General features: G+C 40.4%; 1 protein-coding gene across 5 annotated transcripts in view; it reads left to right on the top strand.

Annotated features, from left to right (window-relative positions):
- The window catches only part of VPS13C (vacuolar protein sorting 13 homolog C), a 626331-nt gene that overhangs the window by 575462 nt on the left and 24883 nt on the right, over window positions 1–25986 (top strand). For 4 of the 5 annotated variants that reach the window (XM_077473219.1, XM_077473221.1, XM_077473220.1 and 1 more), the window contains one exon: window positions 3321–3435. In XM_077473219.1, the coding sequence (XP_077329345.1) occupies window positions 3321–3435 (115 nt within the window). Of the gene's footprint in view, window positions 1–3320; window positions 3436–7655; window positions 8014–25986 lie in introns of those variants that run through there. The other variant, XM_077473222.1, reaches the window with a different exon arrangement.

Here is a 25986-nt window from a genome sequence, read left to right as displayed (position 1 = left end):
CCAACTATGCTCTGACCAAATTGGTCCCCACATCTATTCACAACTTCACTGATAGAAATTTTCCAGCTTCAGCTCATTGGCAATGCTGCTGCTTGGTCATTTGCCTCCCCCACAGCTCCTTTCTATTATCAATGTGTTTAATATCCAATACATTTAATAAAGTATGTTATTTATTCAACCCTCAGAGACGTGCATAATTCTTGCTTTGTCAAGATTCTATTTGCAGGACCTTTTCTTCTTTGGGAATCTCTTCCTTGATTCTTCAAATTCTAAGTAATCACTGAGATTTTTCTGGCTCAGAGACTTTTACTATGACCCTTCTTGGCTCATTGTTCTTCCATCTTCAGTGCCAGTATGTTTATTATGTGCCAACAAGTCATCAGTGAATTATGAAACTAAAAGACTTCTACGCCAGCAGCTTCCGGCATGCCCTCTCTGTGTGTGTCTCATGTCCTGGATATTTCGTGTAGATTGTAAGCTTTATTGAGCAGATTCCTAGTAACATTTGGTTTGTGTTTGTCTAATAGATGTACATTTGCCTGTCAAAAGCTCATTTAAAATTACCCTTTTCTGTAAAGCTTTTTCTTTGTGGTGTGAGATACTCTGATAAATGTTTTAAATGTCCCCAAATAAATGAAAAATGTTGAAGGATGTGTAATTATTGTAAAGCCATTTAACTCCTGCCTGCCCATCTTTCTGACGCAGCCCATAAATGGGTTTATCTCAGAAGATTTAAAATGTAGACTTTCTTTTTATAACTAAGATTTTCAGCCAATTTTAGGAGTGAGGTATATTGACGTAACAAAACTGTCATTTGAGAAATATGAGGCTGTCTTTGCTGTACTCTTTGAAAATGCTAGTTTCTTGGTTCTCATACTGACCCTTTGGTTTTAATACTTGGAGTCCCTGACCCATAACAAGTATGTAGATCAGGCATTCTGATTTCACTTGTTGCATGTTTGACTTAAAAAGTTAGGAAGCCTGAGACAGCCAGAAAGCTGCTAGCAAAGGCAGACCCTTTTATGTCTTACAACAGCTTTCCTTTGTCTTAAATGTTTTCCCTTGTCTATATTTTTCCTTTGAAACTCTTACAAAACAACATAATTGGAATACTTGGATAATGATGTTTTTATCATTATAATTCCTTAGCCTGCCAATTATCATGTCCTAAAATTCTGGAATCTTTATTCTCAACCAGATTTTTAGCAGAATGTTTTGGAAGCACTTATTTATAAGTGTTAGGAAATATTGTTGGGAGAGAGGTGGTATATTAATAATACTGACCAAAATTGACTTGCCAGTGTCCAGAATCCAGTTACAGTCCATTATGTGTGTTAAATAACATATAACTTGGGTTGTATAAAGGGTTAGTTAACCTTTACTAGCCTACCAAAAACCTTAAAACCTTTCTACGATTGCAGCAGCCTCAGTATATTACATATTGTGCTCAGTTTTGTAAAAAAATAAATAAAAATGCTTGCTTTTTTCAGCAGCTCATTTCAATGTCCTCCCCTCTCCATCCTGCAGATGGCAGAACGTGTCGGGCATTGGATGCACGGTCCTGGAAACTCATGGATAGCACTTGGCTTTTTTCCCTACCCACGCATGTGCAGTCCACTCCGTCTTGCAGCTCGGCATTCTGGGAGAGAATTCGAAATTAGACTGCGTATGCATGGGTGAGGAATGAAACCAATTGTGCTTGTGAGTTTCTAGGTCCCCAAATCCAATTCTATACCTTCAACCATCTTCAGAATGGAGAGTGAAGAGGAATGAATTAAGCAACATGAAAAGTAAGCATGCTTTTTCTAAATAGAGACATGCATGCTAAAGTACAGAGTACAGGGTAATGCTTAGGATTGTTTTTTGTCAATAGTAAAGGTAAACCCTTAAAGGAGAAGTACAGCCAAAGCTTTTTGTGTCTGTACTACTCCTATGGATCACAGGAATGCAGTTCATTCTGCACTCAGCCAACAGTTGGCTGACGTCACAGAGCCAGTCAAGGCTCTGAATAGATCCTGACCATATGGTCGGGATTCACCCAGAAGCTTGGACCAGCACCTAGCTCAGCCTCTCAGTGATCCGCTGAGAGCCTGAGCCAACCCCTCTCACCCCCTCTAGAGACAAGCACTCCAGTGAGCGCTGGAGAGGAGAGTAGAGAGCTGCTGACTAACAGTCATGGCTCTGCTCAGAATGGAGAGGGGGAACTGAGCAATCGCTGTCTTTTATTGCTCAGTTCTCACTGCAGAGTTAACAGGGACAATTGCAGCATCGGATTGATACTGCATCCACCTAGGTGAGTATATTGCTTTGTTTTTTTTTTGTTTTTTTTTGCAAAGCCCATACTTCTCTTTTAATTCACAAATATCTCTTGCAACAGGGGCTCCAAACGTTCTAAATAAAGTGCTAGTTTATGGTTCTTCAGACTTTAGGGGAGCTGGACTTTGGCCAGTGGGAGTAGAAAATGCCCCAGCCTCAGTGGGTAGTATACAGTGCCTCAGGCTTGGTGGTCAGTGGCAGTAAAAAAAAAGACATAATGCCTCTGGTCAGTAGTATAAGGAATAGCCCACTTATCATAGGTATTAGTGACCTTTTCACACATTAGCATTAGCACCTTGTTCACATCACTTGGAGAAATAGTGCCCCATTGTTGATATCAACGGGAGGAATTATGCCCCTTGGTTGGTGTCAGTAGGAAGAATAGTGCCCCATCATTGGTGTCAGTGGTAGAAATTTCCCCCATCATTGGTGTCAGTGGGAATAATGATCTACTGTTGGTGTCAGCAAATGGAGTGGTGCCTCATTGTTGGTGTCAATAGAAGGATTAGTGCCCTGTTGTTGGTGTCAGTGGGAGGAATTGTGCCCAGAGGCTGGATAAAATCAAGCAAAGGGCTGCATCCAGCTCATGGGCCACAGTTTAGAGACCATTGATTTAGAAGAAAGAGACTGTTTTTCACACATGGTGTCTGTTTTCTAAGGATCATATAATAAAAAAAACTTTGATTGTTGTGACATTGGGTAGGCAATTAAAGCTGGCCATACACAGATAATTTGTTGTGTGGAAAATTGTCGACCAAACGGCACCTGCATTTTATAAGGTGCAGGCATTTTTCAGGTATTCTAACAGCTGGCAGGGTCTGCTGTCATAATTACAGTAGCTGCAGGTGGGAGATTTGTGCTGTGTAGCAATTTTTTTCTGTATGTGTATGGCCAGTTTTACTCGTATAACGGATGCAATTAGTTAATATCTTAGTAAAGTGTTTTCGTATGTCAGCCATAGATCACCCTTTAAACCGAAGTCTTTTTTTCCCATATACCTTCAGAGTAGCAGAGTCTACGGAAGATGTAACTCCTCTTCGACCTCCTCGTTTCATTCATGAGGATGGAATAATTCGACCATACAATCAACGTGAAGCTCAGGGTCTGAACTTATTTGAGGTAGGTTCATAAACAGTACAGACTGTGTTGGCAGTAGTAGCTTTTAGATTTGTGCCTGTCACGTATCATTTTGTCTGTCGTAGTATCAGGGGTTCTGATGCACTTCTATCATAAGTAAAGCTTTAACGTGTTCGTATCCCTGATCTCTGTGGAGAACATCGTCGCCAAAACCAGGGACTAAGGCAAAGTAAGAGGCCATGTATAATTCTAAATATTCCCTGTGGTGTCCACACCACACCGCCAGTTTTCATTAGTAGACTTTTATAATATATTTCTATAGGGAGCAATGATTTGCTTTAAGGGCTCGGTTCACACTACTGTAGCTGCAAATTGATCAGATTTTCTAAACGATTATATAGTGTGACTTGGTTGTGTTTTGGATTTTGTTTGCATGTTCTATGTAGCTACAATCGCACCAAAGTAGCACAAAACCCTTATCCAAAAGCTGTGCTGCATTAGTGTGAATGGGCACCATTGAAAACCATGTGATTTCCATTGTCATGCAATTCTGTGCAACTCAAGTCACATCTGAAATTGCACTACTGTGAACCAGGCCTTGAAGAGACCAGTGTCGCTTTGTTGAAGTTCACATAGTAATTTGTCAACAGCAAAATCTGTCTGTGTGTGGACATAAACCAAGCATCAAAACCAGTTCAGTCTGATCCATCGATGACTATATCACAAACATGTGTTTGTCTGCTGTTTGCTAGGTAGCCTTTAGCTTTACAGCTCACAGTTAGAAGTGTAACAAATGTATTTTTTTTTTCATGTGTACCTTCTGATATTTTTGTACTTTCAGTGGAATTGAAGTGAAAGTCCAGCCCAAATGTTTGTTTCCTATAAAGTGGGGGAAGCCATGTTAGGTCTTGATTGCTGTCTGTTTCCATGAGGTTTTGGGGTCAGGAAGTGATGGGAAATCTTTTGCATTTGATTGTTAAGTAGGGAAAAGTTAGAACCTTTCTCAAGTTTTTCTTTTTTACTTTCCCTGCCCCATTGGAGGGGTTTGCCTTGCTGCAATAAGAGAATAAGGTAAAATGCTTCACACGGGACTGCAGAAAAAAAAAACTGACAGAGGTTCCAATCTTTCTGGACTCTGTCCAAACAGTTTTTGCTGGAGTTCCACTTTAATAAAACATTGTAACTGCATACAACCAATGTATTTTTTATTGGAATTTAAAAACGTGTCAGAAGCTGTCCTTATGTAAATCTCACATAACTTGGGGTTTCGGTATTTTTCATCTTATTCATCCACTTGCTCAGCTAGCTTGGAATTTGTGGCAAAGATGTATTTACTTTTTCTAAAAACTGTCATTGTAAGAATATGTATATTACGGTAGTCTGTGTGTGCAAAATGGTGTCCTGGTTCATATATTTAGAATTTCATGCCAGATTATTTTGTTGCAGGATACATTTACTTATTTCAAGTTTAAAGGGAATGTGTAGTCTCCAATATTATTCCAGATATGCATGTAAGGGAGATCAGCTTGGTGTTTGTCAATGTGGGTTATTTATTAATTTATAAAACCTTGATTCTATGTGTAGTTTGTAATTCTGTATGTACATAGAGCCAGCTCATTACATTTTTAATCTCTGCATTGTGCTGAGAAGTGCCGTACAGGTCCTGTGCTTTACTGTTCCTTGTCACAATGCAATTCTATGAGTCAGGCTACGCCTTAAGTAAAATGCATGGCATGTGGCTGCCCGTGTGTCTGATATCGCAACAGGCGTTACTAAGTAATGTTTAATTAGAGCACAACAGGGTTGCCGACTGTCAGTAAAATCTGTGATTTTCACATCTGTCTGTGAGTATCCATTATTGACATAAAGTATGCATGTGTGTAATGGATATTCACAGACAGATGTAAAATCCTCGTATTTTGCATACTGTCTGTGAATTTACTGATGGTTGGCAACCCTGCAGCAGAATTGCCCCCTCGCTGGCGCCAACATCATCTACTCTTCTGGGTGCCGGCCGGGTATTTGGTCGAGTTGCTTGATGTACCTCTGCTGCATATGCATGGAAAATGATTCATTCTGGCAGTGAGTGTACTATACATTCTAAAGAAGATTGCAACTGGCAGAAAAGTTTGTTTCATTGCAGAAAAGACATAGCATCTTGTCTGAAATAAGGAGCCCTGCCTTCTAGCAATTATTTAATATTTCTCTTTAATTTCACTTCAATTTGAGTTAAATACAGAGTTTACTTTACTGCTTAATCTTGAAAACTCTGTATTTAATACAATAATAAAAATATGGAATGGCACTAAAAATTCGGAAGGAATGTCAAAATTGCTTCAGGGGTAAAACAAAGCAAAATCTGTACTTGTGAGAAATACATTATACATGCCCTTTAATCCAAAGTCTGATTGAACAATTGCTATTGGAGAATTTTCTTAATATTCTACAATAGCAGATCTAAGAGAGCAGACCCAACTACCTGCATAGTTACAGGAAAGGTTTAAATTGTTTACCATGAGTTCTTGATTGTCTCGTTTCAGGACGTAGCAGGAAAGAAGAGTTCTTCCTGAAAGAAAGAGGGCAGATAGTGTTTTGAGCTTAATTTTTCCCTATGGTTTACTTTTTTTTTTTTTTAAAGATTCTAATATGCTTGGTTGTACTAGAGCTGGGTTTTAAAGGGGTTGTAAAGGTAAATGTTTTTTCACCTTAATGCAAAACATCTGAAACTGCCTGCGCCCCCAGCCCCCCCGTTTTACTTACCTCACCCCTTTGAAAGTCCTGCGCTCGTCCCCCGACATCCTTTCCACCGTTCAGCCTGTCCGCTGATTGGCTGGAGTGGATGGATGGAAATCAGCGCTGCCATTGGCTTGCGCTGCTGTCAATCACATCCACTGACGCGGAGCGCCGGGGGCGGGGCCGTGTGATACAGCGAGTGGCTATAGCCGCCGGCTGTATCACGGGAGCACACCTGCAGATTTTTCTCACCATGCGAGGGAGCTTGCATGAATGTGAGAAGCACCTGCAGGAGGAAGCCGAGACAGCCGCCGAGGGACCCCAGAAGAGCAGGTTCTTGGCCACTCTGTGCAAAACGAGCTGCACAGTGGCGGTAAGTATAACATGTTTGTTATTTTTTTTTTTTATTATTCACTTTACAATCCCTTTAAACTTCTAAAGCCCAACCTTAGTGTATTTATTTAGTATATCTCTCGAGTATGCCACTGTGCAGTGCAGTGGAAAACAAAAGGTATTGTTTTGAAGGATACCTTATTCCAACATTATTTAGCAATTGCATTGGTCTGGGTTTTATTAAGGTGACCCGATCGCCTCCAAATAAATTAACACAGTGCTTGTAAAAGAACATTGTTTTTACCTTTAAAAACAATGCATTACCTGCAGTGCTAATCTTTGCTCCCTCTCACTGTGCGAAGAATCTGCACCCAACAATTCCATGCCTGAATGTCAGATGCTGATCCCCACCAGTTCTTTGTGGCCCCACGCTGACCCTACATCACTATAGGAAACCGTACTGATGCAGGGGTCTGCTCAAGGAACCACATCACTTAGTGGGGGACCAGGCATCCAACACAGGTGGAGGTAGCAGCAGTAGGGAGACAAATCTTTACCACCGCCTCAAGCAACTTATAATTTCATTTTAAAGTTGAACTCTGGGTATGGAAAGCTTCATTTCAATTTGCATACACCCAAAGACTTTGCAAACCTAGATATTACTTTGGAAAAGTAATGGTGACACTATCACTGTGCTGTGCATAGCCTATGCTATGCTGAATGTACCCTGAATGCCCAACCTGCTATAGGAGGGAGGGTAGATACAAGTCCAGTCGCCCTTCACAAGAAAAAGAGGAGCTGTGGACTGGTCTTTATTACAGGAAGCTCCTGCACAGAAGCACACAATTTCACACTGGATTACTGAACAGATCTGAAATAGATACACAAGGCACACCAATATTGAAAGAAAAATGCCGGCCTCTTGTATTTACACAATTGCTTAGCCCAGAGTCCAGCTTGAATTTTTGCCACTGTTATAACACCTATAGTTATAATATATATTGCTAATTTTAAATTGCTTCTGCTTGCTTATAATAGACCTCTGGATGCATGTTGGCCGAGTGGTGCTTTGCACAATATCTAATTTTATGCCTTGTATGTTGAGGAGACTTATACTAGGAAGTAAATAAGTAAAAAAAAAAAAAAAAATGTCTAACTTTATTGTCTATCTTCTTTCTTTTTTTTCACATATGCAGCGATAACTGGAATGAAGGAGAGTAAATTACTTTTTTCTTATCTTCATTCTAATTTCCACAGTTCCATTCTGTTCATGCTTAGGATGGATTTCACACTAAGAACCAGGACCCATTGGTCTTAAGCACTTCATTAACCCATAGCTTCTTCCATATGCACATGTAACCTCCTTTAGACTCTTTCCAGCAAAGATGCTTTTAGTAGACGATCCCATTGCATTATATCTTTTATATGTATTGTATTAAATATTTGTGTCATCTAAAGCACTTGCTGCTACACATAAGTAGTTATGTATTACAAGTGCCATTTTTCTGTTTTTTAAAGTCTTGTATGGATTATAATTATTCTGGTGTTAAATGTGTGTGCCTTGTTGGTATAGTCTTTGAGTACTGTATAGATATTCCTATTTGTGCCTGGACAGAATCTTTTGGATGGTATGTTTTGCCTAAAACTGTAGCTTTTTTGGTCTTCGGTTTTTCTGACTTTACCTCTTTTTAAATAATATGCTTTAAAAAAAAAAAAAAAGATTAGGAATTTTTTTTATTGTTTTGTACTTAAGTTTCTTCCATGGGTATATGGGAAGGAGTATAATCTCTGACATCACTTTAAAAAAAAGCACATCTTAAGATTCAAGGACATAAGATCAGATGCAAGGATTGGATGTAATTAATTCTCCCATGTGTCTCTGTAGAGTGTCCTTGAGAGTTAAGCCAGGTACACACGTACCGAAATTGGCCAGTTTAGCAGGATCTGGCAGGCTTTAGGTATGCGTGTCCTTTTCTCTAGCCGCTCTAGTAACCTGCTTCTGTCAAATAGTCATGTTGAAAAAACAGCATTCCAATCAGAACTCCAGTGGCTGTAAGCGCTAATCATTGTGTTCTGGCAGGAGGGGAATGCCATTTGTAAGAATACAATAGCTCAGCAGGAGAGATCCCTGCATTCACATCACCCACTGGTTAAACAAAAGAAAACTATGGGTGTATATCCAGGTTTAGGCTCGGTTCACACAAATACGATGCATGTTCCCACGCAATTCCAGTGCGGGTTCACACTGCCCTATGCGAACCGTTGCGGGTGTCAATAGACACCCCTAGATCGGTCTGCATACCACAGTGCGATCTGTCACATGGTGCAAAATCGGATCGCATAGGCGTGAACACCCATGCAATCCGATTCCAGTGCGGATGACAAAAAGGGTCCTGCACCATTTTGGTGCGAATGCGATTTCACCCCATTCAGCTTGTATGGCTGAAATTCGCATTGCACAGACATCGCATGTGGCCTGTACAGCAGTTCCATGTGAATCACATGTGATTCCTGTCATCGCATATGTGTGAGCTGGGCCTAATGCCCCATACACACGGTCAGACATTCCGACCACAAAATCTGTCAGATTTTTTCAGACAGATTTTGGACGAAATTTGTCTTGCATACACACAGTCGCACAAAGTTGTCGGAAAATCTGATCGTTCAGAACGAGGTGATGTTATGCACGTACGACGGGACTATGTAGAGGCCAGTAGCCAATAGCTTTTGTCTCCAAAATTTTTCTTAGCATGCGTGGCACTTTGTGCATCAGAATTCACTACACGATCGGAAAAAGTCAGATCAGATTTTGTTGTCAGAAAATTTTAGATTCAACTCTCAAACTTTTTCCACTGGAAATTCCGACAGAAAAAGTCCGATAGAGCCCACACACGATTGGATTTTCCAACAACATAATCCGATTGGACTTTTTCCGTGTGTATGGGGCATAAGTGTCTCAATATTTAGTTCACATTCTAAACAATAACAAGTGGAAAAAAAACAAGTATATGTGCATTCACACCGTTGGAAGAAAATGCATGTGAATATGTTGGAATTGTCTGGATCTCTGCAGCTAATAATGCAAAAGCTCTTTAATACCCACACTGAACATATTGTGTAACATTCATATTTATGTTGAAAAGGGTATGTCGACTCTATTGTTTACTTTTTTTTTTTTGGTTCTATAACTTTATCAGCAATAATCAAACATTTTCTGTAGCTGCCAATAAGTCACCAATTCCTCCTTAAAAAACTACCCATTCCTTAATAATTTCTGGGATTCCTAACATAGAACAATCTGGTTGAGGTATGGATTGGGGCTTCTGAGGAAGAGTAGTGACAATATTATATTACCTCCAAACTCTCTTCTCAGGCCTCCCATCCCATCGGGACATCCGAGACACGATCCGGCACTTCGGCCGGCTAGTGGGGGACTTGAACAGTCTTCTTTCTGTAAACACAGCAGCAACGTCGTGACGTCACTTTCGGTTTACTCAGCTGCCAATGGTGCCATTTTTTAAATAAGGGACAGTATTCAGAATTGCTGTTTTGGGCGTTTTGAATGCTTTTAAGTGCAAAGGGGGATTTTTTTTTTAGACCCTCGATCCCTCCATAAAGAGTACCTGTCACCATTTATTAATGTCACAAGGGATGTTTACATTCTTTGTGACTGCAATAAAAGTGATCAATTTCTTTATTTTTTTAAGCGCCCCCGTCCCCACGAGCTTGCGCAGCAAAGACAGCGCACAAGTAAGTCGTGCCTGCTTATGTAAATGGTGTTCAAATCACACATGCGAGGTATTGCCACGATTGTCAGTGTGAGAGCAATAATTCTAGCACTAGACCTCCTCTGTAGTTTGTCACCATTCCATGAGTGTGCATCATTTCAGAGCATGACATGTTGGGAATCTATTTACTTGGCGTAACATCATCTTTCACATTAAACAAAAAAATTGGGATAACTTTACTGTTTCGTTTTTTTAAATTAATGCAATATTATGTATTTTTCTTTAAAAATTGCATTTGAAAGACCGCTGCGCAAATACAGTGAGACATAAAATATTGCAGCGATCGCCATTTTATTCTCTAGGGTATCTGCTAAAAAAAAAATATATATATATATATATATATATATATATATATATATATATATATATAAATATAATGTTTGGGGATTCTAAGTAATTTTCTAGCAAAAAATACAAATTTTAGCTTGCAAGCAACAAATGTCAGAAATAGGCTTAGTCACAAAAGGGTTACTATGAACTGATGCATAAGGCCTTTAGAAATACTTTTGTTTTCCTCCTCCTCCTCATCCATCATCAATCAAGTTACCCTCTTTTCAAAATGATATGACAATGCAAATCGTTGTGCATGTTTGTTAAAGAAGTCTGCCATTATTACTATGAATTACATGAAGATCAGACTTCATTTTAGGACCCTCTCGTGCAGAAATCCAAGTAATTCCAACAGGGTCACAAACTTTTTTAGTAGCAGTCAAGTGTACCTGTAAGCCGTATGTTATAATTTTATTGTGCAGAATGTAGTCATCAACTTACTAGTAGCTTGTGAAAAATAAGGGTACAGGCCTTCCGCTGCTTCAGTCAATCTCAGAGCAGCTAAAGAGGAAAAGGTCTGAACCTCGCACAATCCACAAGGAGCGCTCAGCATAGTTGAGCAATGTTTGACAGGACCATTCACCCCCTACTCAGGTGGTTTTGTTTTTACTCCCCTTACGTAGAACATGTGTAAAAATTTGATATACAGGGTAACAGCATGGAAACATATCTTTAGTTCATGGATATACAGGTTAATATTTGTGCTATCACATAAGAACTTCTCAGGTTTTACATCTTTGTGGGGGGACAGGGGAAGCAGTAAATGCACAAGCATCTTTAAACAACATAGATTGAATTAACTGAATTTGTTTGGTAAAAGAAAATATATATTTTCTTCACTTTCGGTTTATTTACAAAAGGCAAATCCACTTTACACTACAAGTGCACTGCCAGTGCAAAGTGGATTTGCCTGTCGTAAATAACCCCCATTGTGTCTTAGTGGTCTTAAGCTAAAATTGCATATCATTTTATGGGTGGTGCACTGTCTAAATTTGTATAGATTTAAATGATGTAACACTCTATTTGATGTTTTACTAGGAGACTAGTGGAGTTGTTAGCATCCCTGTAGTTCATTTTTAAATCACAAATGATCCTAGATAAGGGATGAGCTTAGGTGTGTTCACATGCAGAGCCCGCCAGGAAGTCGGCACAGTGCTGCGCTAATCACAGGCAGTGAGACATTTCCCGATCTCTGCAGCCCCGCATCGGGGCAATGTCTCACTGCCCGTGATTAACGCAGCGCCGACTTCCTAGCGGGCTCTGCACGTGTTCCATGCGAACACGCCTGAGCTCTTCCCTAATCCTAGATGCACCGGTTCTCAAAATTCTCAACCGTTCATAGTATTTTTAATCTCTCACTGAATTATTTTCGATAACCTCTTTGGTCAAGCATAATTATAAATCCAAGTAGGTAGGTGTCGCCAATAATTGTCCTATGTATACTGACCTAGGGGATATGAAGAGGGACTTTTTGCCAATAAGTAGACATTTTTTTTTTTGCAGATCAAGGTTCGCTTCTTCAAACATTGACCCAAAAGTTTCCTTACAACGTATATAAAGACATCTTACACCATAACAATGTTATAATAAACCAATAAAGGTATACATATTTGAATGGCATGTGAACCTATTATTATAGGTTAGTACTTACAAACAACTACCGTATTTTCCGGCGTATAAGACGACCTTTTACACTTAAAAAAACTGGGCAAAAAGGAGGGGTCGTCTTATACGCCGGGTCAGCTGCTGGGATGCCTTCTGGATGTCCGGTAATACTGTATGTAGCTTCGGCTACATACAGTATATACCACTGAGCCAATCCCAGTGAGCGATGTATTCAAATGAATACAGAGCCTGCTCGGATTGGAGTAACAATCTCTACCAATCTGAGCAGGCTACACACAGTAGCCTGCTCGGATTGACTTTGAGAGTGAGAGAGGTGCGAGCTGATGATGTTACAGCCTCTGCCAATCCAAGCAGGCTTTGTATTCATTAATAGAATACATTGCTCGCCGTGATTGGCTCCAGCAACAGCAAGAAGGAAGAAGGAAATGGCTCCAGCAAGAAAAGAACGAAGAGGAGGGATATGAAGCGTCGGAAGCCTCGGAATGGGGGGTCGTCTTAAACGGTGAGTACGGGCAAAACATTTTAAAAACCTGTACAGTTAGGGGGTCGTCTTATATGCCGGGTCGTCTTATACACCGGCAAATACGGTAGGTACTAACATATCAGTTGTTTAAAGCAGTCGTGCACCTCTCTCGTGTCCCATCCTGTCCCTGCATGCCCCCAGATATATTCATGCTGTATTAGTACAGAGGGAAGGGAAAAAAAGCTGCAAGGTTGTCAAGATGGCAGATCATACACACAAGGCATATGCAAACCCCCAAAAAAGTCCCAACCTTTATGCATACAATGTCTACAGTATATAGATCACACTTCACAAAAGGGTAAAAGATACCAACTGTTTGAAGAATGAATATGCCGAGACAACAGCCCCCATTTGGCTGGAAAGCTGTAGTTAGTCCCAGGAAGGACTGCAGGAGAGACATGCCTGCCGACGTTTTCCAACTAAATATCCCCCGTCAGCACCCTCAAACAGACATTAAGCGCATATATATATATATATATATATATATATATATATATATATATATATATTATGCAGTGTAAGGAGACATTTGCGTAACTGTGTCTGAAGACGCTAACCTTGATCTGCAGAATGCACATTATGTCAACCTATTAGCAAGAAATCTTTCTACATGTCCCCAAATGTCATTATACATAAGATAAGGACTGGTGATACCTTCCAAGCACAATAGCTACTTTAAGCTGGTTTCATAATTATTCTTGGATCATGTGGCAACTCTGATGCAATGAATTGTTTTTATATTTTGCAATATTTTAATTTTGATAATAAGTCTATATGGTATATAATTCTTGATTTAAGGTGTTTTTATCGTCCCATTTGGATGAGCCTAGTAACTGTATAATTAAATAATGGTTTATGGGCAACCTACAGGTTGGTTTCCCTTTGTGAAAATACAGTCTTACAAATAGCTATGGTAAAAAGCAGATCAACCAGCCATGTACAATAAAAATGAGCAGTTACCTTATTTGTGATATCATATGTTAAATGATAGAAACATGGATATCAGGTAATTTTTTTTTTTTAGGCAATAAGACAGTTCAGGTGTTTCATTATTAAAGTTTTCATGTCTGTGTAACAAATGGAAACAAAATCTTCCAGCATCCCAAAAAAGCCTGGGACTGCTGAGATTTTTCATGCAAGAACGGACTAGACACAATAATGAGATTATCCAGTTGTTGGGTAATCGCTGCACAAATTTCTTGGCCATTTTTCAGAGAATATGAATAACACAAAAATTTCTTTCGCTCATGGTTAGTGTTTGACTGAAGCCATTTATTATCAACTGTGTTTACTCTTTCTCAGATGGTAAAGCTACCCATTCCTCTTGACAAAAATCCTTCAGTTCCTGTAAATTCTTGGGCAATCTTGCATGAACTGCACGTTTGAGATCTCCCCAGAGTGGCTCAATGATATTGGGGTCAGAAGACTGAGATGGCCACCCCAGAACCTTCACTTTATTCTTCTGTTGCCAATAACAGGTCGACTTGACCTTGTGTTTTGGATCATTGTCATATTGGAATGTCCAAGTACGTCACGTGAGCAGCTCCCTGGCTGATGAATGCAAATGTTCCTCTAGTATTTTTTGATAACATACTGCATTCATCTTGCCAACAATTTTGACCAAAATTCCTGTGCCTTTGTAGCTTACACATCCCCAAAACATCAGCGATCCACCGCCATACCTTTCATCATAGGCCTTGTTGACTCCTCTCCAAATGTAGCGTTTATGGTTGTTGCCAAAAAGCTAAATTTTGGTCTCATCACTCCAAATGACTTTGTGCCAGAAGGTTTGAGGTTCCTCTCTGTGCTGTTTGGTGTATTGTAAGTGGGATACTTTGTGGCATTTGTGTAGTAATGGCTTTCTGGCGACTCGATCATGCAGCTCATCTTTCTTCAAGTGCCTCCTTGTTGTGCATCTTGAAACAGCCACGCCACATGTTTTCAGAGAGTCCTGTATTTCACCTGAAGTTATTTGTGGGTTTCTCTTTTTCACAACAAACAATTTTCCTGGTAGTTGTGGCTGAAATTTTAGTTGGTCTAACTGACCGTGGTTTGGTTTGAACAGAACCCCTAATTTTCAACTTCTTGATTAGAGTTTGAACACTGCCGATTGGCATTCTCAATTCCTTGGATATTTTTTTTATATCCCTTTCCTGTTTTATACAGTTCAACTACCTTTTCCCACAGATCCTTTGACAATTCTTTTGCTTTCCCCATGACTCAGAATCCAAAAACGTCAGTGCAGCTCTGGATGAAAGATGCAAGGGTCTGTCAGGAGTCCAGAAACTCATTGACCTTTATATATATATATATATATATATATATATATATATATATATATATATACACACACACACACACACACACACACACACACACACACACACACACACACACACACACACACACACTAATTACAAGAAAACAGATCACAGGTGAGGATGGTTACCTTTAATAGCCATTCAAACCCCTTTGTGTCAACTCATGTGCATGTCATCAGGCCAAAATCACCAGGGTATGTAAACTTTTGATCAGGGTAATTCGTTTCTTTTGCCATTATGATTTAAAAAGGGTAAACAGTTGATTGATAATAAATGGCTTTAGCCAAACACTAACCATGAGTGAGTGAAAGAAAGGTTTTTGTGTTATCATTCATAGTCTCTGAAAAATGGCCAAGAAATAATAAATCCTGCCAAGGTATGTAAACTTATGAGCACAACTGTTTATATATATGTGTGTGTGTGTGTATGTATATGTATGTATGTATATGTATATATATATATATATATATATATATATATATATATATATATAATATTAATGCTAATCTACTAATTTTGGGAGGATAAATAACTATTGTAGCTTGTGTCAGATTGATAAGTCTACTTGTTTATGACCAGTGCCAGATATGTCTTGCCACTAAAAATATGCAAATTATAAGTATAGGTGAGAAAGGTAAATTGAATTATCTGGATTTGTGTAAATCTGTGATTGCATAGTATTTCTTGAGGCCCAACCCTCAGAAAAGTAAAAGTTCTCCCTTGCAGTGGGGACACCTCCCACACTACAGGAATTAAATGCCTGTTGAGGTCTAGGGGTCAATTTTACTTGCCAGATCCAACACTCCCCAGCAGATAACGCTCACCTGTGCTTCAGTAGTATGACATCTCCTGTAGTATGACATTTTTGTCCATGTCTGGTCCCATGTTCAGGAATATGCACTCATTTGCACCTTTTGGTTGCCCCACCCATAGAATTTCTCTCCAATTATTATTCTAAAATATCTTGCACAAACCTCTTAATTAAATTCCAGCACCAAAAGTGCAAAAAATATATCGATAGTGACTAAACACAAACGCATACTGTATACAGACATACCCCGTTTTACGTACCCTCACTTTACGTACACTCGCGAGTATGGACATACCCATGAGTGTATGTAAAGTGTCTCAAGTACAAACAGTGAGCGTTCCTATGGGGGTGAGGCCCCCACCGGGGTGACACCAGGCCCGCGTGTCCTAACAAGCAGGGTGCACTGCCAGTCACCTCTCTGTTCAGGGCAGGCATCAGCATTATGCAGCCACTATTCAGTCTGACCATCTCCATCAACGCCCTTGGCTGGCCCCTCTGTCTTGCTCCCATAAATTGCTGCTCAGTCCAGTGTCTTCCCCAGTTCTGGGACCCGTCGAGTTAACCCCATTCCCTCCTTTGCACAGAGTCCTCCAGCGCATACTTCTGCTAGACAAACTTCCAGCACACTGGTGCAGCCTATGAGAGCTGGCTTCATGGAATGATGGAGGGCACAACAGGCTTGTCTCCCAGACCTGGCCCTTCACGAAGATCTCCCTCAGAAAGCCTGTGGAGCGGAGATGCGTACTCCTATGCTGATCATCCACTCTGCTGCTGCTAAAGTGAGCTAAAGCAACAATAAACAAGTGCTGGGAGGGCAGCCGGCCGCAGCACTCTATGCTTTCTCACAAACTACAACAGCCAAGTGGACACAAGTGCCATAGCCAGACCATGCTGGCCGGAATGTACATCAACCTGACCATACACCATGGTCAAGGTGAGTAAGACCACCCCACCCCCGGAGGACATGGGCCACCATCCTCCCTTGGGACAGGGTCCACCCTGGGGACCAGGGACCTTGGGGAGCATCGAGAGGGAACCCAGGACTACAACATATCCAATTTTGGGGTCGGCCAGCTTAACTACGTACTCGGTTATGCCTGTAAATGACTATTGCAATGCAGTACATGCATTGAGAAGTGAAGTTAAAAAAGGTATTGCTTCACTTTAGATTACATTTTCGTTTTTGCATACATGCTCTGGTCCCATTGTGTACTTAAAAGTGGGGTATGCCTGTATATGTGTTCGCACAATGAATATGTGCATTTACAAACATAATAACAATATTTGTTTAAATGCACATCTCAGCATTGGGGATTCCTCTATCCACCTCGATTGTGTGGATGGAGAAATCTTTTTGATTTTTTTTAATGCAGGCAGAAAAAACAGACTTTAATGCCTTAAAATGCCCCAGTAAAAATAGGCCTTCTCTACATTTTCCCTAGCAGCCGTAGGTTTGCCCTTGCACCCCCTTTTTTCTTTTTTGTTGTTCCCTCTTTTGCTAACGCTATTGGGGGAACAAATATCCTGGACACCAGTTCTTGCTTCCCTGGTGCTCCCCTTCTTAACTGTTTTAGGAATATCATTATCTCTCCTTATGTCGTGCCTTAAAGGCATAACAAACAATTTACGATTCACCTTATGATTGGGGTCAGGCCTGTCATCTATAGCTACCTGCCACGTTTTCCCTTTTGTTTCACCACACGGCAGTCTCTCTATGGGGATTCCTTCCTCTTCCACCCAACTGGGTGGTTATTGTGTCTTTTTTCAGGACTGCCTCATTTAGAAAACAAGTTCTCCTTCCCTGCATGACCTCATCTTCCTAGAGAAGTTGAAGTTCTTGAGCTTTTTACAGCATTTATCACTTGATCATCGGTTTGCGTTTTTAAAATCGTTTGTGGCTGAGCATTTGCTGATGCACGTTTGGGCTTCAAAGGTGCTTCTGCTTTCAACAGTCTGTTTCGGTCGGTTGACCCTTCCTGTTTTCCAATTTTGTTTACCACCCCTTGAATTATAGCTTGGGCACTTCCCATTGGCTAAGAATCCATTCCTGTGTCCTCTCCTGTACGACTATAGTAATAGGAATTCTGACATACCTGTAAATTGCATATCCTCGAGTACAGTACAAGACACCACTTCCTCTACTCTTCTCTTTGAGCGCTTTATTGCTTGCAAACAATAAACTGGAGCCTCGTGGAGCTGATAGGGTTATTATATGGATACACGGGGGAGAAGGTGGTCCCAGCAAAGGTTTTTTGGGGGGTTTTTTGTTTTGTTTGTTTTTTTCCATGTCAAATCACCTGAAGGTAGCAGCATATAATCAATGGTTAAATAATCAATTCCTGTTTCCTGTCCTGTAAGATATTTACAGGTAAAGGAATTTGCATGTCCCTTAGATCTAAACAAGCAGTTAAACCTTATAGTGTAGGGGCAGCTTCATTCCAAGGAAGGATTTTTACTTTGTCAGGGTTCAACTTTAACTAATATGCTGAATACTAGTGATGGTTAAAGTGATCTGTTGTAGCCTATTCCTGCTTGTAACAACATTTCAGACATGTATAATGAACTTGGATGTGTTGTACAATGTGTTTAAAGCACTGTTATATACTCAACTGTCAAATGCACAATAACAATGACATTTGCTTTTAAAGCACAGATATTTTATACGTTTTATGGAAACGTTTAGACATTATTTGTAGTTTTGTGTAATAAGTAATGTTACGTTCTTGCTATTAAAATCCTTGCTTATATAAAGTGTAGAAAATATGGCTAAGACTTTAACATGTCTATATGATTATTATAATATTGATACTTTTCAATTTTTCATATTGTTGTTCTATTATTTAAACTAATAAATGTTTATATGCAAATAAAGGACCAGTTATTCTTGTTTCAACTAAATATAACAAATTGTATTCACCATCACTTTAAAGAAAAAAAGTTGCATTAAGTGTGGTTTCATATGACTTTAAGCATCCCCAATAATCCCTTTTAGTTTGTCCCAATTTATGTCACATTTGCTGATAAGCTAGTCTGCTAGTAAATATGGAATAAAATATGAATAAAGGTCAGTGAAATGGATCAGTAAAGTGAATACTATATTAACATGTATTACTTGTTTTATCATCATGCAGTCTTTAGAATGTGAAATTTTTCATAATCGTTTTTAAGTTAACCCTTTTCTTTTTTTTTTTTTATTGTTTGAAAATGTAGCCAAAATTTAGGGGATTATTTATAAAAAAAAAATCTGTGAAATAATCGCATCTTATTTTGCCCTATATTTTTTGATAATTTTTAAAAGAAATTCTCATAAAAAAAAAAAAGCAAAAAGTTGGAAGACTTTTAAAAGTAAAAAACTGGGACAGTAAAAAAAAAAATATTGTAAAAACTGGGAGAGGAGAAATAATTTGCTTCACCTTAGGGCAGGTCTCTTCTCTGATGCTTATCATTGAAAGTTATTGTTTACAGTTGGCCTGTGTCAATGGATTTCTCTTCAAATGAGTTTTGCATTCCCATACAAGTCTATGGAAGTGCAAAACCGGTTTGCAGCAGATCAAATGCAAATCAAATACACCTGTCCATGAATTCTGGATGATCTCAGAAATATCTCAAACTGATGACATCAACACAATCCCATTTAACACATGCCATTAGGGTGATATAAATGAAGGAAAGTGTCTATAAATTGTCATTGTCTGTCTATAGCGAGCTTTCCCTGGATTTATATCCACATTATATGTATTGTAAAAATAAGTGGAGTAATTGCCAGGTCTGCTTTAATAGGCAAAAACTGACTAAAACCATCTAGCAATCTGATGAACAATTTTCAAGGGTAAAAAATGAAAAATAGATTTTTGGCCTTTATAAATAGGATCCTATAGCCTTTCATTTATCAATGTACTGTCATAATTGTTTTCTGTATGGTAGTAACTGTTTTTACAATTACTGTGCATTTTATGTCTCTGGAATTAGTAATAAATGCATTTTCTGAATCATATTTTAAGGCTTCTTTTGTGGCAATGCAGATATGACTCTTCATTTCCTCCAGATTATACTCTATATTATAGCAAGAAGTCTGTGTCTCTGGTGTTGCAGTTATTTATTCCCTAAATAAGTTTATTTTCCGGCTTTATTCTGCAATCACATGATTGCAACTGGTGTCTATTCACATTGACCCCAGTGAGTGTACATGCTTGTTTGTTTTTGGTGGGGACTTAAAGTGGTTGTAAACCCTTACAACACACTTTGACCTACAGGTAAACCTAGATTAAGGCTTACCTGTAGGTCCAAGAAATATCTTCTAAACCTATACGGTTTAGGAGATATTTGCCTGAAGACAGGCACCACTGCCTACGGCGGCGCGCAGGCGCACTGAGCGCGGCATCTTCAACGACGGAGACGCCGCGCATGTCGGCTCCCGTGCGAATGCGCGGGAGTGACGTCATCGCGGCTTCGTCAAATGATGGCGGCGGAGCTGCGAGACCCCACCGAGAAGATGGCTGCGCCGGACTACAGGAGACAGCGGTGACTTCGCTGACTCCTGTGTCAGGTAAGTGGCACATAATGGACCACTATGCGATGCATAGTAGTCCATCATGCTTTGCCTTTGCAGGGAATGAAAGAGGAAGTAAACTCATCAGGGTTTACTTCCTCTTTAATACTATAAGCTCTACTGAGGTAAAGATGCATGTCAGTGTACATCCTGTAAAATCCTGTGCAATGTGCCATCAGATTAGGCGACCCATCAGATTTTGAAATGGAAGTGACGTTTCGTTGCCGTCATCTTGCTACACCCTGTACTTGTCCACAGTAAGGATACAGTGAGAAAGTGGCAAGCAGACATCTTGTTAAACCCACCGGCGTCTGGCATTTCACACTTATTTTTACCACTAAATGTAGCTTATATAGTGAAATGCAGTATTTGGAAATCTGTAGGACTGTTTTGATGTTGAATTGTAAAAGCAGAAAGGTTCTGTTAGATTAGTAAAACTGTGAGATCAGCAGGCTTGCCGCTGCTTTTACAATTTAGCATCAAAACAGTCAGACGGATTTAAAAACATTGAATGTCACTATATAAGGTCAGTTTAGTGGTAAAAAGTATGAAATGCCAGACTCCAGTGGGTGTAACAAGATGTCCGCTTGCCACCTTCTCACTTTATCCTTACTGTGGATGAGTGCAGGGTGTAGCAAGATGGTGGCGACGGAACGTCACTTTCGTTACAAAATCTGACAGGTCGCCGAATCTGACGAAACACCGGTACGATGCAATTCTGTACAATAACTACCAATAGGATGTGGGTAATATGCCTTTTTTTTCTTTTTCATTTCAATAATTTTTTATTGGGGTTTGCACTACAACATTTTCCTTTTAAAGATCAAGTGCAATAAGGCTTTAATGCCAGCAGACATAAAAGTGCAAAGCCAGATAATCTAATGAGCTGTCCTCTTACCTCACAATCAATGGTGAATGTAGAGAGCAGCCAGAAGGGAATTGATGGTGGGTGAATGATTTATTGTTAGACATCTTGTTACAGTATCTCAGAAAAGTGAGTACATCCCTCACATTTTTCATGTGACAACACTGATGAAATTACACTTTGCTACAATGTAAAGTAGCGAGCGTACAGCTTATATAACAATGTAAATTTGCTGTCCCCTCAAAATCACTTAACACACAGCCATTGATGTCTAAACCGCTGGGAAAAAAGGGAGTACACCCCTAATTGAAATGTCCAAATTGGGCCCAAAGTGTCAACATTTTGTGTGGCCACCATTATTTTTCATGACTGCCTGAACCCTCTTGGGCATGGAGTTCACCAGAGCTTCACAGGTTGCCACTGGAGTCCACTTCCACTCCTCCATGATGACATCACAAAACTGGTGGATGTTAGAGACCTTGTGCTCCTCCAGCTTCCGTTTGAGGATGCCCCACAAATGCTCAATAGGGTTTAGGTCTGGAGACATGCTTGCCCAGTCCATCCCCTTACCCTTAGCTTCTTTAGCAAGGCAGTGGTCATCTTCAAGGTGTGTTTGGGGTCGTTATCATGTTGAAATACTGCCCCGTGGCCCAGTCGCCAAAGGGAGGGGGTCATGCTCTGCTTCAGTATGTCGCAGTACATGTTGGCATTCATGATTCCCTCAATGAACTGTAGCTCCCCAGTGCTGGCAGCACTCGTGCAGCCCCAGATAATGACACTCCCATGACCATGCTTGGCTATAGGCAAGACATATACTCCTCCCCTGGTTGCCGCCACACACGCTTGACACCATCAATAAGTTTATCTTGGTCTCATCAGACCAAAGGACATGGTTCCAGTAATCCATGCCCTTAGTCTGCTTGTCTTCAGCAAACTGTTTGCGGGCTTTCTTGTGCAACATCTTTAGAAGAGGCTTCCTTCTGTAACGACAGCCATGCAGACCAATTTGATGCAGCGTGCGGCGTATGGTCTGAGCACTGACAGACTGACCCCCCACCTCTTCAACCTCTGCAGCAATGCTGGCAGCACTCATACGTCTATATTTCCCAAAGACAACCTCAGGATATATAACGCTGAGCACGTGCACTCAACTTCTCTGGTCGACCATGGCGAGGCCTGCTCTGACCTGTCCAGTTAAACCACTGTATGGTCTTGGCCACCATGCTGCAGCTCAGTTTCAGGGTCTTGGCAATCTTCTTATGGCCTAGGTCATTTTTATGTAGAGCAACACTTATTGTTTTCAGATACTCAGAGTTCTTTATTATGAGGTGCCACATTGAACTTCCAGTGACCAGTGTGAGAGAGTGAGAGCGATAACATCAAATTTAGCACACCTGCTCTCCATTCACACCTGAGACCTTGTAACACTAGCGAGACGCATGACACCGTGGAGGGAAAATGGCCAATTGGGCCCAATATGAACAATTTTTACTTAGGGGTGTACTCACTTTTGTTGCCAACGGTTTAGACATTAATGGCTGTGTGAGTTATTTTGAGGGGACGGCAAATTGACACTGTTATACAAGCTGTACACTCACTACTTTGCATTGTAGCAAAGTGTAATTTCTTCAGTGTTGTCGCATGAAAATATATAATAAAATATTTACAAAAATGTGAGGGGTGTACTCACTTTTGTGAGATACTGTATATACAAGCTAGCTTCAAAAATGACATAAAAAATAGGAGTAAAGAGAAAAAGCGGGAAAAGTAGTGATGAAAGTAAAGGTAATTGTGGATGAGATTAAGAGAGAAAAAGAAAAGGCAACAGGGAAGAAGAGGCTGAAGAATACCCGGGCAAAATCTATCTATTCTTATGATGAAAATAGACTACCTCGAGATAAATGTAACCACTTGACAACTGGACACTTAGACCCCTTTCACACCACACCACCCATAGCGTGGGCGGTAAAACGCTGATATTTTTAGCGGCGCATTTCGGCCACTAGCGGGGCGCTTTTACCCCGGCTAGTGGCCGAGAAAAGGTTAAAACCGCCAGCAATACGCTGCAATAGCAGAGTTTTGCTGGCGGTATTACAGCGCTGCCCCATTGATTTCGATGGGGAGCAGCGGTGGAGGAGCAGTAAACACACCGCTCCTTCAGCGCTCCAAAGAAGCTGCTGGCAGGACTTTTTTCCCCTGACGTCCTGCCAGCGCACCGATGTAGTGTGAAAGCCATCGGGCTTTCACACTACAAACAATGGTGCAGCTTTTTTAGGGCGGATTGCAGGCGCTATTTCTAATGCTATAGCGCCTGCAAAATGCCCTGGTGTGAAAGGGGTCTTAAACCCCCCTCGTGACCAGACCAATTTTCAGCTTTCAGTGCTTTCACACTTTTGACAATTACTCAGTCATGTAATACTGTACCCAAATTATTTTTTTGTCCCTTTTTTCATACAAATAGAGCTTTGTTTTGGTGGTATTGGATCGCCTCTGGGTTTTTTATTTTTTCGCTATAAATGAAAAAAGACCAAAAATTTTGAAAAGAAAACGCAGTTTTCTTTCTGTGATAAAATTTAGTAAATAATAAATTTTTCTTCATAAATTTTGCCCACAATTTATACTGCTACATATCTTTGGTAAAAATAACCCAAGTTAGTGGATATAATTTGGTCTTTGTGAAAGTTAGTGTCTACAAGCTGTGGTGCAAATCATAAACAATTGATCACATCTGATGTACTGGCGGCCTATCTCAGGAAAGTACAAATACCCCCCCCCCCCCCCCCCAAATTACCCCTTTTTTGAAAGTAGACATTTAGTAGGTATTTAATAAGATGCATGGTGAGTTTTTTTTATGTCATTTTTTTTCCCACAATTCTTTTCAAAATGACGATTTTTTTATTTAGTTTTTATTTTTCCACAAAATTGTCATTGTAATAGGTTATTTCTCTCACATGGCATGTGTATACCACAAATGACACCCCTAAATACATTCTGCTACTCCTGAGTATTACGATGCCACAAGTGTGGGACTTTTTCACAGCCTGGCCACATAAAGAGGCCAAACATGCAGGGAGCACCATCACGTGTTCGAGGAGCATAAATTACACATCTAACTTGTTGACTGCCTATTACACTTTTGAAGGCCCTGGAGCACCAAGACAATGACACGGGGCACTGATGACAGATGGCATTGACACATGACACTGATGGCAGATGGCACTAATGTGGCACTGATGACAGATGGTTCTAATACGTGGCACTGATGACATGAGACACTGATAACAGAAGGCACATGACACTGACAGATGACGCTGATATGTGGCACTGATGACAGATGGCACTAATATGTGGCACTGATGACACATGGCACTAGTATGTGGCACTGGTGACACTAATACGTGGCACTGATGACAGATGGCACTAGTCCATGGCACTGATGACACGTGCCACTGATGACAGGTGGCACTTATACGTGGCACTGGGGACAGATGGCACTGTGGGAACTTTATTTTGGCTTTTTTATTTCACTTACTCTGCAGCCGTTCGCTCTCACACAGAGACCGCATGTGGGGAGGGAGAAGGGAGAGCCGGCGTTGAGAGATGATCTCATATGTTTACATATGAGATAATCTCTCATTGGACACTCAGATCGAGTGCTAAATGGCTGCTGTGATTGGCCATTTAGCACGATCTGTGATTGGCTGTGTCCAAGAGACATGGCCAACACAGAATTTTCTCAATGAATGCCCTCGGTGGTGCGCAGAGGGAAAGTAAACAGGACATCCAGGGACGGCCTCCCGGCAATTGGCATCCACGCTGCAGCTGTCTTTAGGCTATAGCACGGACGCCTAGTAGTTAAAGTTATTTTCAAGTTAGTTTCAGTGTTTGATTGTTAGTTTCAAGATTTGATTGTATGTAATATCTGCACCCATGCTTCTTATTCTGGGGGAATCCTAGTTCGGCCTCCCATTTCGCTATGTTTTCTGGGGATGGTTTGGAAGAGACGTTGGGGAATAAAAGTGTACAGCATTAAATTTAGCCCTGGACTGTGCTTGTAATCCTGACATGAGCTCAGATGATCTACATGTGTTGCAAGATTTCTGTGTTTTGATTGCTAAGGATAAATTTCCTGATCTAAAGGTATCAGAAACTTTTATTGTTAGCCTGTAAATTATAGTTTTTTGCCATCTGAAGAATAGAATTTGTGTCAATGTGTATATTTCTGCATTGAATCCAGGGTCTGAAGGATGGAGAGGATACCTGGAGATAGGGTATGCAGCGAGATAATGATTAAAGTTTGTGTGTAGCCAGGTCGTTTGTGGAAAATAATTTGTCATTGGAATCAGTCAAGAATATACCCAGATATTGCAATTCATGAGTAGTCTATTGAAACTCAGTTGTCATAACATGTTGAGAGTTTGAGAGAGGGAGATATTAGGTGCCTTTTAGATTTGTGTTATGTGTTAGTCCGGACAGGTTAGTGAAGGTGGAAAAGCTAGTAATCTGTTTAGGAGCAAGATATGGGGGTTGGTCAAAGAGAGTGAGTGTTGTCTTCAAAAAGGCACAACCTATGGGGTGAGCCCACTAATTCAAGACCCTGAATATTGGGGTTGGTTATCAGTTGAAACAAAAGCTTTATTGCTAGCACTAATGGTAGGGGGGATGAAGAGAAACCCAGTCTAGTGCTGTGCAGGATGTTAAATTAAGCTGATTT

Source organism: Lithobates pipiens, unplaced genomic scaffold (assembly GCF_037356315.1).
Source record: "Lithobates pipiens isolate NorthernLeopardFrog02 unplaced genomic scaffold, aLitPip1_a1.2 Scaffold_8, whole genome shotgun sequence".
Taxonomy (NCBI): Eukaryota; Metazoa; Chordata; class Amphibia; order Anura; family Ranidae; genus Lithobates; species Lithobates pipiens.
This window is presented reverse-complemented; position numbering and strand designations above follow the sequence as displayed.